General features: G+C 35.5%; 1 protein-coding gene across 3 annotated transcripts in view; it reads left to right on the forward strand.

Annotated features, from left to right (window-relative positions):
- Nucleotides 1-14,373, forward strand: part of ANO5 (anoctamin 5) — a 106,629-nt gene extending 92,256 nt beyond the window's left edge. For all 3 annotated transcript variants that reach the window (XM_035012454.1, XM_035012455.1, XM_035012456.1), the window contains 5 exons: nt 1,579-1,709; nt 3,893-4,098; nt 6,249-6,427; nt 7,788-7,893; nt 10,589-14,373. In XM_035012454.1, coding sequence (XP_034868345.1) covers nt 1,579-1,709; nt 3,893-4,098; nt 6,249-6,427; nt 7,788-7,893; nt 10,589-10,810 — 844 coding nt within the window. In that variant the 3' untranslated portion in view covers nt 10,811-14,373. The remainder of the gene's footprint in view (nt 1-1,578; nt 1,710-3,892; nt 4,099-6,248; nt 6,428-7,787; nt 7,894-10,588) is intronic.
- Nucleotides 14,374-14,848: the final 475 nt, after the last annotated feature.

The following is a 14,848-nucleotide window of genomic DNA, read 5'->3' on the forward strand; positions in this document are numbered from 1 at the left end:
GGAGAGAATCTCAAGCAGACTCCCCGCTGAGCATGGAGCTGATGAGGGGCTCCACAACCCTGAGATCATGACCCGAGCCAAAATCAAGAGTCGGACACTCAACCAACTGAACCACACAGGTGCCCCTACTACATCTTCTTCATCCATTCATTTATCTATCAGTGGACACTTCGGTTGCTTGCATAATTTGGCTACTGTAAATAATGCTGCAATAAACATAGGGGTGCATGTATCCCTTTGAATTGGTGTCTTTGTATTCTTTGGGAAAATACCCATTAGTGCAATTACTGGATCATAGGGTAGTTCCATGTTTACTTTTTGAGGAACCTCCATACTGTCTCCCACAGTGGCTGAACCAATTTGCATTCCCACTGACAGTGCAAGAGGGTTCCTTTTTCTCCACATCCTTGCCAACACTTACTATTTCTTGTCTTTTTTGATTTTAGCCATTCTGATGGGTGTGAGGAGATTACTCATTGTGGTTTTGATTTGCATTTCCCTGATGATGAGTGATGTTGAGCATTTTTTCATGTGTCTGTTGGCCATCTGTATGTCTTCTTTGGAGAAATGGCTGTTCATATTGATATTTTTAAAGTGGAATATTTGTTTTTTGGGTGTTGAGGTGTATCAGTTCATTATATATTTGGATACTAATCCTTTATTGGATATGTCATTTGCAAATATCTTCTATTTAGTACGTTGTCTTTTATAGTTTGTTGCTTGTTTTCTTTGCTGTGTCCAATAGATTCTTGACTAAGATCATGCACAGTCTTATTTTGTTATTGATCCTAAAAAGAATGCTTCTAACTTTTCCCTGTTCAGAATGATGTTTGCCCCAGGATTTTTGTAGATGTTTTTGATCAGATTGAGGTAATTTCCTTCTTTTCCTGCTTTTCTGTCATAAATAGGTTTTAATAGGTGCTTGAAATGTATCAAATACATTTTTCTGCATTAGTCAACATAATTTTATGTTTTTCTCCTTAAATCTGTTAGTGTCATTTATTACATCGATTGCTTTTCTAATAAAAAAAAAAAAAAGCCCTTCTGTTCCTTAAAGTAATCCAACATTACCATGATACAATATTTTTCAAATAGTATGGAATTTAGTTAGGCAGTATTTTGTTTAGGATTATTGCATTTATTTTCATGTGTTTGATAGGTCTATGTGTTTCCTTTGTCATATATTTTCCCTTGTAACCAGTTTCTCATTTCCTTGAGCATCCTCATGACAACATAAAGGTTAGTAAATTAAATAGAAAAAAAAAAAAAAGGTCCTCTGGTGACCTTCTCTTCCACATGCTTTTTAACAGAATTGTCTCTGAGTAAATATATTCCTATGGGGAGAGTCGGGGTTGTCTTATTTTCTTAATATGTCAATAAAAAACTTTGACCTCAGCATGTGTTGTAAAAAGAACACTAGATTCTTATTTCGACTTTAGCTGTAGTTATACTCTCTTTGCTCTGTGATCTTAAGTTACTTAACCTCTCTTACCACCAATTTCTAGATTTAACAACCTGGTTTTCTGACCCTTTTCTTTTAAATTCTAATCATGTATTTACGTTTATCACTTCCAACAGTATGGTTCTGAATTGGTGGAGACGTCGAAAAGCTCGGACCAACTCTGAAAAGCTGTACAGTAGATGGGAGCAGGATCATGACCTTGAAACTTTTGGATCTCTTGGGCTATTCTATGAGTATTTAGAAACAGGTAATTTTTAACCACTTTCTTGAAACATAGGGTCAGGCTGAGTAAAGTGAGTTTTTTTAGCTCTTAATATTTCTTCCTGCCTTGCACCTAGTAGGTGTCCAATAAACCGTTGAATGGTGGATGAAAAGACAGGTGGTTGGATATATTCCTTACTAGATAGAATGAAGAATGAAGTTTAGTTTCAAAACGGCAATGTTAGAGATGTATTTCCTATCACTGAATGTTAAGATTGTTGAACCAATAAAGTAAGGATCACTTTTTAACTCCTGTCTCAAATTAGCTTGCATAGCTATCCTGTTTGCCTCACTGACAGCCCAGAGAGAGAATAAGTTGAAAGACATGTCCAGAGTCTGACATACATTTAGTGTAAGTCCTTTATTTCAGGCTGAAAAGAAGCGGGCTAAAAACAGTTGTGTAGGGGAAGTTCACGTTGAACACAAGAAATGCATAAAAAATGCTAAGGATTGAACAGAGAAGAGATTTTGAGGTGAAATATTAGGAGGGATGATGATGGAGACTGCTTATAAAGTCTACTTAAATGTTTCCTCTCAAGTTACTTCTCTGTTTCTCTGGTAAAATTAAGGAGGACATTTTGCTTTACTTACTCTCAAGGCCCATAAAAGTATGGTGGAATGAAAAAGTGACCTGAAATTGCTACTGATTCTCCACTGTGATACATATACATGATACCTGGATTGAAATAGATGAATTTAGGACAAATCAAGAGAAGTCTGTTTCATATAGCTGGTTGTAAAATTGGGCAGTCCTTGCTTTATAGGGTGATAAGGCTGTAATTTTTAATTAATTGTGTAAGTATCAAATGCATTTGCGCATAAATGCATTAGGGATTATCGCTGAAATTAAAAAATGAAATCAAGGTTTCATAAGAAAATTAACTACCATTTATTGAGGCACAGCTGAGTTAGTTTATTCTGGATGTTTTATGTACATTATCGCTAATCTTGAAACATTCCACAGGGTACTCATTATTCACTGCATTTTGTTTTTAGAGGATACTGAAATTTGGATGGGTCAATTTATGCCATGTGCCACAAAGATTTTTAAGTAAAATGTGGGATTTGAACCCAGAAAATTCGAGTTGTTTCTACATAATGCTTCCTCTGAATTTTCTGTCTTTTAGTTCAGTAGAGGTGTTCAGTTGGGTTAGTAAATGGCAAGGCTAATTCTTTTGAGAAACTCCTGTGAGAAAAGTTGAAATCCAGAAACACTTGAGATTCATCTAAAAATAGAGGACTAGTAGAAGAGTCTTTCTTTCTCCCTTCAGTGGAAAGGCATTCCCATATCTATTATATGGTTTCCACTCATGTGGGAAGCCCAGACTGCCAGTTGAATGCATTCTTGTACCTCAGTCATTGTTGGAAACAAAAAAACAAAAATGGGAAAAGAAGCTAACTTACATAGGTGTTAAGTCTTAGTGAGGAAAGAGAATAAAATTTATTTAGGAAGATGTCAAGATAGGATAGAAGATCAGGATCTTAACAAACACCTCATTGCAAAAAATTGTGTATTTTCTTGGCCCACATATAATTTATATATGTTGTGATGCTTTAGATGACTCATTTTCTGATTTATTCTCAAATATCTTCCTTTGCACTGCCTTTTCAATTGTTAGCATCTTCCAACCTTAAACAGTATAGTTTGTACACTGTTGTAGTTGGATATGTTTATATACCCAACACATGCTGGCTCTTGGAAGCATACAAATGAATCAGTCATTATCCCTGATCTCATAGATTTAGCAAGATAGAAAAACTTGATTACGCCACTAATGTGTCACTACCAGTGTTAAGACTAGACCAGCATAGACCTAAACATAGCCCCTAATAAAAGGGTATGTTTTAAGAAGAATAAAGAGAATCTCTTATCTAACAAGAAGAGATGCTTTCTTCATCTCTGACATCTTCCTCATCTGACAAGCAGATGTCAAAAGAAACAGCAAGGGCAGAACTGTGCTGTACATGCCCAGTTTCTCCTTTCTATTCTAGCCAGTAACTAAGTCACTATGCTTCCAGTGGGGAAGAGGTGGGCAAATGGAAAGAGGCCTGGAGTGTTTTGCTGGTGTAGATCCCTCCAAAATGAGGACATTGCAGGATTTGGGCAAAGTTTTCCTCCTTGTCTCCTTCACAATAACGAGTTCACTAATTTTTCTTTTTTCCCTACAGTTATCCAGTTTGGATTTGTTACATTATTTGTGGCCTCTTTTCCTCTGGCTCCTCTTCTTGCTCTCTTGAATAATATTATAGAGATCCGAGTGGATGCCTGGAAACTTACAACTCAGTACAGGAGACCCGTTGCTGCTAAAGCTCACAGCATAGGTGTTTGGCAAGACATTCTTTACGGAATGGCTGTCCTTTCTGTTGCAACTAATGTAAGTGGACCAATTTTGCTTGGGTGGCTTTGTATTTTATTTTGTTTTCTGGGGGATGGGAAGCCATGAATGATGCTTAACTCAGTCTTTTTCTGTGTTGACTTCATCATGGTGACAGTCCATAACGATAAATCATCCCTACACTTTATTTTTTTTAGAGAGAGAGAGAGAGAGCATGTGGGTGAATGGGGGTCGGAGGGAGGAGCAGAGGGCGAGGGAAAGAGAATCTTAAGCAGGTCCACGCCCAGCACAGAGCCCAACACCAGGCTCGATCTCACAACCCTGAGATCGTGACCTGAGTCGAAATCAAGAATCAGATGCTTAACCAACTGAGCCACCCAGGTGCCCCCCATCTTTACACTTTTATGCACTAAACAACATAGAGAAATTCAGGACATGCAAACTCTTAGAAATACAAGGAAAATTGTAAAACCACTCTCCTTGAAATACCATGATAGAGTTTCATAGCACATGACAAAGTAGACAGAAAATATGTAATGCTATATAAAAGATTTGACTAACACAATTAAAGCTTGATTACACATGATGTTGTATACTACAAATAGAGAATATACAACATTTACATGTTATGTTTATGGAGCACTTATTAAAAAAAAGATAATAAAGCTAAATTCCCCAAAAGCAGAAATTTTTACAATATATATTTATATACAATAATGGTGTAAAAATTGAAGTTGATAATAAAGATAATTTTAAAAAAATCTAACCACCTAACATTCACACTTCTAAGTAAGCTTTATTGTGTAAAGAGGAAGCAAAATTGAAATTATAAAGAGTACTTAATTAAAATGAAAACCTATAGGAATTAGCTAAAACCACAGTTACAGAAAAATTCATAGCAATAAATGCTGTTATTATTAAAAAAGAAGACTTGAAAGCATGAGCTGAGCATGAGTTCAGAAACTTAAGGAAAAATATAAAACTAATCAACAGGAAGTAGTAAGAAATAATTAATACAGATATAATCAGAAATAGTCAAATTGGAAAACAAATAAAAAGCAGTATAATTCCTAAGTGAATCAAGAGTTGGTTCATTGAAAATACGTATAAAATAAACAGAACTCTGAAAATCTCCAGCAAGAAAAAAAGATTTACAAGATACAGGTGAGAAAATTATGAGACTGTTGTATGTTCCTTTGTTCCAATAAATTTTAAAATCTATTTGAAATTGTCACCTTTTTAGAAAATAAAAACTGCCAAAGTTTATTCAGTAACTGATAGAAAACCTGATTGGACCAGTAGCTATCAAAGTAATATTAAAAGTTTTTAAAAAAACTACCACTAAGGGGCGCCTGGGTGGCTTAGTCGGTTAAGTGTCTGCCTTCGGCGCAGGTCATGATCCCAGGGTCCTGGGATCCAGCCCCATGCGCATTGGGCTCCCTGCTCAGCGGGGAGCCTGCTTCTCCCTCTACCCCCTGCTCATGCTCTCTCCCGCTATCTCTCTCTCTCTCTCTCAAATAAATAAATAAAATCTTTACAAAAACAAAACAAAACAAAACAAAACAAAACAACCTAGCACTAAAAATGTAGAAGGCAGAGCCAGATGGTTTTAAATGGACTTACCTAACCTAAAAGAAACATGGTATTTATACCATTCCAGAGCTTAGGGAAGGATGGGAAAAGACCATTCCTATAGAATCAAATATTGAAATTAATTGCACTGAACTGTGGGAAATTACCCATCACATTGTCTTCTCTCTTCCCATTGCCTCCCCACCAATCCCCTACCAGTATGAGGGCATGTACGTGCACGCACAGACGCATATACACACACCGTCCTAGCTAATGAAGTTGGTTCAGGCAAATGAATTTGGTTAAGGACAGTAGAAATGTACTTTGAAACAGATGTAAAAAATAACAAGGCACAGTGGAAAAAGCATGATTTTTGGAGCTAGATACATTTAGGTTCAGTTTTCAACTTGGCCGCTCTCTAGCTGGGAAACCTTGGAGTACTAGATCATACACCTGAAAAGGACTATTTCATGTTGTAGACCAAAGACTCCTATATTAACGTAATTTGTAATAGCATTTCAATCGTTTGCATCCATATGGAACGGAGAGGTATGTAAATCAGACGTTTTAAAACCTAGATCGTTAGCTCAAGATTTCCCTCTTGCTTTTTCTTTCAGGCTTTTATTGTTGCATTTACATCGGACATTATTCCCCGTTTAGTTTACTACTATGCCTACTCAACAGATGCCACTGAGCCCATGAGAGGATATGTCAACGACAGCCTGTCAACATTCCTCATAGCTGATTTTCCAAACCACACGGCACCTTCGGAAAAACGAGACTTCATCACTTGCAGGTTTCCTCTTGATTTCTTAGCTTTCAGTTTTGCTTTTTAAAATGTATTTTTTAAGCTCTCCATTTCCTCCATGGCTTGAGATGCAAAGGATTTACTTAGGGCAAGTGCATCAGTTTTAGACTTCACTCTTCGTATGAATCTGATTTGGAAAAGTAGAATGTCCAAAAATAAAAGAATATTATGGATAAAAATAATATCAATTTTGAATTGTTTCTTATTTTCTAAATTTATTGGAGAGATTTCGCACCAACAAATGCCCCTTGGTCCCAAGATATAATATCTATTAGATCATACAGCATGATCATATTATATCTGCATTTAACCTACTTGAATTTAACTATATGTTCTTAAAAAGAGATAGACTGAGAAAAGGAGAAATAATATGATAAAATTACCATCCATCCCATGTAAAGGGTTTCTTCTGTGCAGGGAGCATGAAATTAGATTTGTGAACCTGTTTCCATACTGAGGGTCTCATGTACTGTGAGGGTCTTTTTACTCTATGATTTAAAGATTGTATATAGTAAATACATATGACATAAAGATTTTATATATAGTACATAAAGATTATATATATATATATATATAATACATATCTAGTACATCAAGACCACTTAACTTAAACCTTAAGCAAACTACTTCATCTGGGAAACAGCAAGAGACAGCAAAATGTTGGTAGACACACAGGTAGACCAAACCATTGTTAGATTTTAGATTTGCATATAGGGGAATCATAATATGGTGTTTAGGAGCATGGACATGTGTCCATTTTCTTGATTTCATCACTTCCTAGTTGGACTAAATCTTTGAATAATATCAATGTCTAGCAACTTTGTAGAAAACAGTGAGCTTACAAAGTTGAGCACTAAGAAAATCCAGAAGAATAGTAAGAAAAATAAAAACAATGCAGTGTCAGGTAAGCCAAAAGAAAATAGAGTTTTAAAAAAATAAAAACAGTCAACAGTGTCAAGTCCTATTCTCAAAAGATCACAAAAGATGAGGATTAGCATGTTTCTTCAGTTTAATGACAGGAGACAATGTGTGTCAGTGGAGTGGTGGATAGAACTACGTGTGTTAAGGAGTAGGAAGAGAGTGAATGGAGACAGAATCATTTTGCTGACTCTTGAGAAATTTGAAGGGCAGGAGAGAAGTTTCACTTGTGTCTCCTGCTACACCAGTCTGTATTTAAGTAACATGTAGCCATGATTTTTATCTGTGCAAAAATGAAATGTATCATAATAGCAGTTAACTTCCTATGACTTTACTTTTGTAGTCAATTAAAAGTGTCTCTTAAGAGAAATAATGCTAGGTCTCTATTTGAAGCTATAGCTAATTTTTTTTATTTACCTCTGTTTTTCAGGTACAGAGATTACAGATACCCTCCTGATCATGATCAGAAATATTTTCATAATATGCAGTACTGGCATGTCCTCGCTGCCAAGATGACCTTCATCATCGTTATGGAAGTAAGCCTCTCGTAATTTGCATTTCAGTTAGTCTGTCCTCTCCCTTCAGATTTCTAAAGGTATCTGCTCAGCAGAAAATTAGTATTATCTCAGTAAATTGTTTTGAAGGAAGTATTCGTTGTCCTGAAGAGCAACTTAGGGATATTTTCAGTACAATAGGTTGTTGCCTATTATTCACCTACTATTGTTGAAGATATCAAGGTGACATAAAGAAAGAAAAAACAGGGCCTCTTCCCTCGAGGTCAGGAAAAGGACAGAGAATGCACGGATTTTACTGAATAGCTAATACATACTGGTTCCAGACACTGTGATAATAACCTTGTAAGTTAGACTTTATTATTCACTCTTGAAAAATGAATCTGAGACTCAGCAGAATTGGCAATGGGTTTAAAGATAATCAGCTAATATTGGAGCTGGGTTTCAATGCCAGATGTATCACTCCCAAGCATCTGCTCTGTCCACTATATTATGTTACCCCTTTGTGGAATATCTAATCTTATTATGGATATAGGGCATGCATTAAAAGAGAACAAATACACACGGGGGATGTGGGTAAGTTTCATAGTAATGTTCTATATCAGAAGACATGAGGCCCAATAAAGGAGACAGAAATAAAGGTAAGGCACTTTTTTCACTCTGCCATGAAGTTCAGTAGTAGTCAAGTCTAATGCAAGCACACACAAATTCTACATGATGAAAAAGAGAGCAGTCTTATGTATATCCCTCCCCATATTTTTCTTTCTCTCTCTCTCTGTTCTTTATGACTTTATCACTCTTTCATTCCCATATTTTCCATCATAAGTTTAGATCACCTTTCAGTCTGGTCAATTGCACCAGGGATTTTTTGATTTTTGTTTATTTATTATTCTATTAATGTTTTTAATTATGCCAGGCTCTGACTCACTATCATCCTGGGACTTTTCTTCACCTTCTCTTGTATTGAAAACTGTATTTTCTGTGGTTTGTGTTTCTCCCATTCTTGGTTTACTAGCTTATTTTGATGAAGTACATTTTTCATAATTTTCTGAGGAAAATTATGGGTGGTCATTTGTAGAGACCTTGAATATTGAACATTTCTTTTCTTTCCTCAGAGATGATTAAATGGTATAGAATTCAAGATTGGAAGTCATTTTCCCTGAAAAATTTTCAACCAACTTTATTTAGGTATTCCTGACATTTCTGAAGACATTGCTCTATTTTCTGTCAGCTTCAATGTTGTTATAAAACGCATTACCATTCCAATTCCCCAGTCTTTGTTTATGATCTTTTTATAAATCAGTAAGCTTTAAGGATTCTCTCACTAGTCCTTCTTTTATGAAACATCACAAGACAGTTTCTTGTTATTGGGTAGTACTCATTTTTCTGGACACTCGCTGAGCCCTATGGATCTGAAAATGTACTTACCCTTCAAGTCGAGAAAATTTGCTTGTACATATTATTTTTTTAATTATTTCCTTCTTTTCTCTATTCTGTCTTTCTGGAAGTTCTATTACTCAGGTGTTATACTTCCTATTTTGAAATTGTAATTATTTTCTCTCCTATGAATAGATGAACTCATGTTTTTGTCTTTTTATTCTGCTGTTCTTTTGCTCCTTCATTATCTGTTTCCTCTTAGTTTCTGTTTGTCCGTTTCAATCTTTTTCTTTTGCATTAGAGACTTTCTTATGTATTTGCCAATTCTTGGCAATCTGCTCATACTTAAGAGTGAATAAATGAAAGCTGATTATACGCTTTGTGTGCATAGAGGAGGAATGTCACTTGGTAGGTTTCACTGTAGGGTGATGAGGTAGTGAGGGGACCTTTTTATTTGAAACCTACAAAATTTGGTATCTGCAGTTCTAATTTCACAGACTACTTACTTTTCCCAGAGAAAAGTCCTCCAAACTCCTTTCTGTTGAGCTCTTTTATGGCTGCCTGTGTTCTGAGAGCTGAACAAGACAAAGAAGACTAAGGATCTTAGGATGCACTGAATTTCACTTAGTGGCCCTATTTTCAGTATGGCGCCACTCCTCCATCCTCCACTGTCTCTGGTGCTCCTGAGTTCACAGCTTCCTGTTTTGATTTCTGCACAGAGTAAATTACTCATTTGCTGCCAGGTTGGAGAGAAGTAGTACCTGGATGACGATGGGAGAGAGGTCCTGAAAATTCCAACTTTTCCTTATACCAAATGTTGGCTAATCCTCTGGTTTTCAACTCCACCCACATGTATGCTTTCAAAGTCCTTAGGACCAACTTTCCTGAGCTTTATTGAAGATCTAAAGAAAGATGGCTTTTGACTTGCTGGGATTTACCACCATCATGTCACCAATTGCAATTTTAAGTGTCAGCTTTCTTTACTCTCGAGTCTGTTGTCACTGTTCCCTCTTTTTTTTTTTTTTTTGTCTTTGTGAGTTACACCATTTTTTAGAATTCCCTTACAAATATTTTATTAGGTTCTCAGGAGTGAGCACAGATAAAGAGAATATTCAATAACCATGATCAACTGGAATTTCTGTAATTATACATTTTAGTATATATTTATTTGTTTAATGTTTGTCTTTCTGGGAAAGTTCCAGGACAGGAACCATATCTTTTTGCTTTTCCTCATGCCTTCTCTGTTGAGCACGGTCTATTGAATGAATGATTTGTAAGAACTTCCCGCTGAACATTTGACAATTCTAACAGTGTCCTTGATTTTCTTTTATGTGTCCTCCAGCATGTTGTGTTTTTAGTTAAATTTTTGTTGGCCTGGATGATCCCTGATGTTCCAAAAGATGTTCTGGACAGAATCAAGCGAGAAAAGTTAATGACTATCAAGATTCTCCATGACTTTGAGCTTAACAAATTAAAAGAGAACTTGAGAATTAATTCTAGTGAACTTGCCAAACAAGTCTTGATTCAGGAAAACAAAGCACAACTGGCTAAATCAGCAGTCTAATCAACATACTGAGCAAGCAACTGGTTGCCTGTCTGGCTTCAGGATTTTCCCTGGGTTTGGGGCTAGAGGCCAGAAGGCATGTGTCAATTTCACCCCACCTCCTCTTCCTTCTTTTTTAATTCAAAGTTTTTGTACACTTCTACAGAGGCCACCTTTGTGAGATTGGAAGAATACCACTTGTCTGCTTCATTGGCTGAGCTCTCCCCATATATTGTTTTCTGGAGTTCTAGAAATGATTGTTAAAAGGGCATGTTGAATCAGAATATTGGAAAATCATGGAATGTTGCAGTTTAGAATTAAACACTGGACTTGGGCTGCCGCATCACATTCCAGTGCATCTGCACATTTTCATGGTCTTCTATTGGGTTGTTTTATAACTCCTTCCCATCAAGAAAAATGTTGGGACAAAAAGAAGGAAGTGAAGAGGCCCCCTGAGCCATGTATATCCTGCCATCGCAGACTATGTGAATGAAAAACCAAAATCAGATGACTTAAGAAAACTCACATATTAAAAATGTTGGGTAGATATCATGGCATGGGTTTGTTCCTGAAATCATCCTGAGTAAGTTAAGTTAAACTTCCATCAGAATCCCAGATTCCCCTTCCAGGTCAATGCAGAATTGATTTTTCAAGAGACTGAACATTTGGGTTTCAACAAAAGACTAACAACTCTGTTCTTTAAAGACAACATTTTGGTAACAGTAGTTTCAAGGCTGGATTGTCTTATCTGGAAAACAGCATTAAGAAGTTGTTAGGTTGCTTCAGTTCTTCAAGTAAATGAAAGAGATTGTAGAGAAGTAAATGTGTCTTCTTAGTAGTTAACAAATGCAAGACAATGAATATTGATTAATTTATTGACCTCAATCTGAAAAAATGGTTGAATTATTTTTAAAAATCATTTTTCTTCTATAATGCGTATTTTGCATCATGAAGCCTGTTTGAGTATTAGCTTTTTGTATAAGTTAGGTACAAGTTGTTTATGAAATTTGATCTCTCTGTTTAAGGCAATCTTGAATCTTTTAATGAGTTTACACTGTTTTCTATTGATGCATCATTTCATACAAGCTCAGTGCCTTCTCCCTATGCCTTTGACACACAAGAAGTGGTTGTGCTGTTCATCTGACGTGATGTGACATCTCAAATATTAGCTTGTTTTAGAGAAATTGTCAATTTAACATCAGTCACAGAGTTTAACACCAAAAGTAGATCAACCAAGTAAGAAGGGGGTGATGGATTTGATAGCTAAGTGGGATAAAATTAATTGCATTATTTCTCTCATACTTAGGCCCATGGCACATGTATACCAGTTCTTCTTTCTCTTAAAAAAAAAAGGTATATATTTTTAACACTATAAAGTGAGAGATACTGTTCAGATATAGTACTTGCATCTCTAGCTTCAAATTACACTTCAGTTCCAAAAGAATAGTGTTTTTTTAATTGCATACCAAAGAAGAAACTTTATCACAAGATATTTTTTAAAGCAGTTTCATTATTTGATACTAATACATTTTTGTAGAATTGCCAATATTAAGTATATGGCAGGTAGTATTAATTAATGATCGATATTAAGCATGTAGAAATGAAGATTATGAATTTTACAAAACCATGAGACAGTTACCCCAATATTGGCAGTAATGACTTGTCATCCACTGGGTAGATTTTATAAAAAACATTTTTGTGTAATTTAAAATGATCTCATATTAAAGAATGATTTCATAGGAGGAGGAGACCTATTTCTTGCTTGAGAACACCAGTCAGTGTTACTATGAAATAAGCCACAGATGCAGTGTCTTTGGCTTGTCATATCAAACTCTGTGTTACTACAGTGTTGTCCCTTTGCACAGTTCATACATATTGCTTTCTTCCTAGGTGCTAATAAAAATAAGGAAGAGTATGGAAATTGGTTTCTTGGATATAAGTTTTAGTTTGTATGGCTTAACAGTATTTATAGACCTAGAGTGTTAAGATAAATAAAGACAAATTTAACTCAAAGTTATCTGTACACTGCAATCTTAAAAACAAACCAACTCCAGCATCAGGTTTCTAGAATATATGGAGAAATAGCAAGAGAGGAAATAGTTTTAAGACAAGTAAATAGTTCCTATGATTGGTAGATATTTCCTTTTAAAATGTTATTGACAAATACTTTGTATTCATGTTTCCATTTTCTACCAAGAAATTTCTCCTTGTTTCACAGATTTTAAAATGAAATACAAGTATTCCTCCCTTTCATAAAAGCTTGCTAACCAAAATCTAAAGCCAAATCAATTCGGGTAGATTTGGCTTATCTAATTAAACTCATGTTATTATGGGAGAGCTGAATTAAGAGCACCTGACTACCAAATGTAAGTTGATATTTATCATCATGGCTGATGTTTTTATCATCCGATCAAACCCATACTTATTTTTTTCAGAAATGTCCCAGGAAACATTGGGATTTTGAGATTTTATTTGAAATAATTTTAAGTGCAAAAATAAAACAAAAATTACATAATTCTTTCAAATGTCATCTCTAATCCTTTCCTTCATTAGTTTTTCTTTGCACACAAGAAGCAGAATCCTCTTCAAAACATTTATTTTAGAGGAATCCATCAAGAAGGGAATATCTTAATTAGATGGAATGCTGTCCTATTTTTGCTGCATCTCATGACTCCTCTTGGCTTTAACATTCTTCTCTTAACTAAGCCATTAAGCAAGTTATCAAGAAGATGGAAAGAAGTTGATAAAGAAGAGGAGGGACAGAGAATGAATGAGATAAAGAGTTCTGTCCTTATAAAGCTATGCATGCTTCCATGGGAAAGACATTTGTGGAGACAGCATGGTGCAGCTGTGGGTGGTAAGAGGAACGTCTCCCCTAAGCCATCTTAGGATGAGAGGAAGCCAAAGAAGTTTCAAGTTGAAAACTGTTCCAGGTCAAAAGTAAAACTTGGATTCCCAAGTGATTTTGTACTGTCAGGTGCCATGTGCAGCTGTGAATCTCTGTTGATTGACTCCAGTCGAGGGTGAGGAGTTTGTACTGCTCATTCAAAAGGGGAATCTACTGTTTTGAAAGAACCTCCCTATAATAGTTGTTTTTAATTAGCAATAGTTATTATGTTATCAAAGAATGTTAACAGGGAAAAGAGCATTTCCAGAAGTACCATTGGCTAGGCTTTGAAGTCTGCTACCATGATTCACTATAACTATTACGTTATTCTTTTTCTAGACAAATTTTTACTCTTCTGCTTTATGTGTGATAATTCAAGTATGTCAGTTATTCCAGCACTATGTAAAACTTCATGAGAATATTAAAAAGAATAGCACAGTTCAATGTATATGAGATACCTTCTTCCATTCCCCCCCGAAAACATTTGACTAAGAATGTCTTTCCTATAAGTGATTTTGTGCCATGGTTAACCAAGAAAATAAGTGCTCCTTTTTCTTTTCTTTCTTCCATTTTTTTCCCTCCTCCGAGGTGATGTATATGGAGTTACGCAGGGGAAGTTGCTCTTTAGTAACATGTATGTAAATCTCAAGATTCAAACTCATACAGTGAATAAAGTAATACTTTGACATGAATTCAATTTATTCTTACAGTAAACTTTGATGTAATTCTTCTGAATTTGAGTGCTCTCAAAAGGTTTTTAAGCCTCTTTTTGTTTAGAAACATTAAATGCATTACATGTAACATGTTTAATTCACCAGATTACATGTTTGTGACATTTAGAGGTGCAAATTCCTCAAAATAAGAGGCTGCATGGTCCAGAAAATTTGGAGAAAGTGGTACTTTTTGTTGTTTTGCCTCTTTATTTTTTTCTGCTTTGGGAAGTTGATAAAGGTGAATAGAAAGCCCCAGGAGAAAAATAGTATGTTGAGATATATTCTGAATAAAAATCCCATCTTTCTGAAAAAGAAACCCACATCCACATACATTGGAATTATCTGGGATATTTGTGAGAAATTCATATCCCTTGGTCCTATCCCAGATCTCTAGGATCAAAATCTTTGGGAGAAGAGCTTTAAAAAATCTCCCAAGTTACATTTTACTCAAGAATTTCC

Source organism: Mirounga leonina, unplaced genomic scaffold, assembly GCF_011800145.1.
Source record: "Mirounga leonina isolate KUSES-001 unplaced genomic scaffold, KU_Mleo_1.0 Mir_166, whole genome shotgun sequence".
Classification (NCBI taxonomy): Eukaryota; Metazoa; Chordata; class Mammalia; order Carnivora; family Phocidae; genus Mirounga; species Mirounga leonina.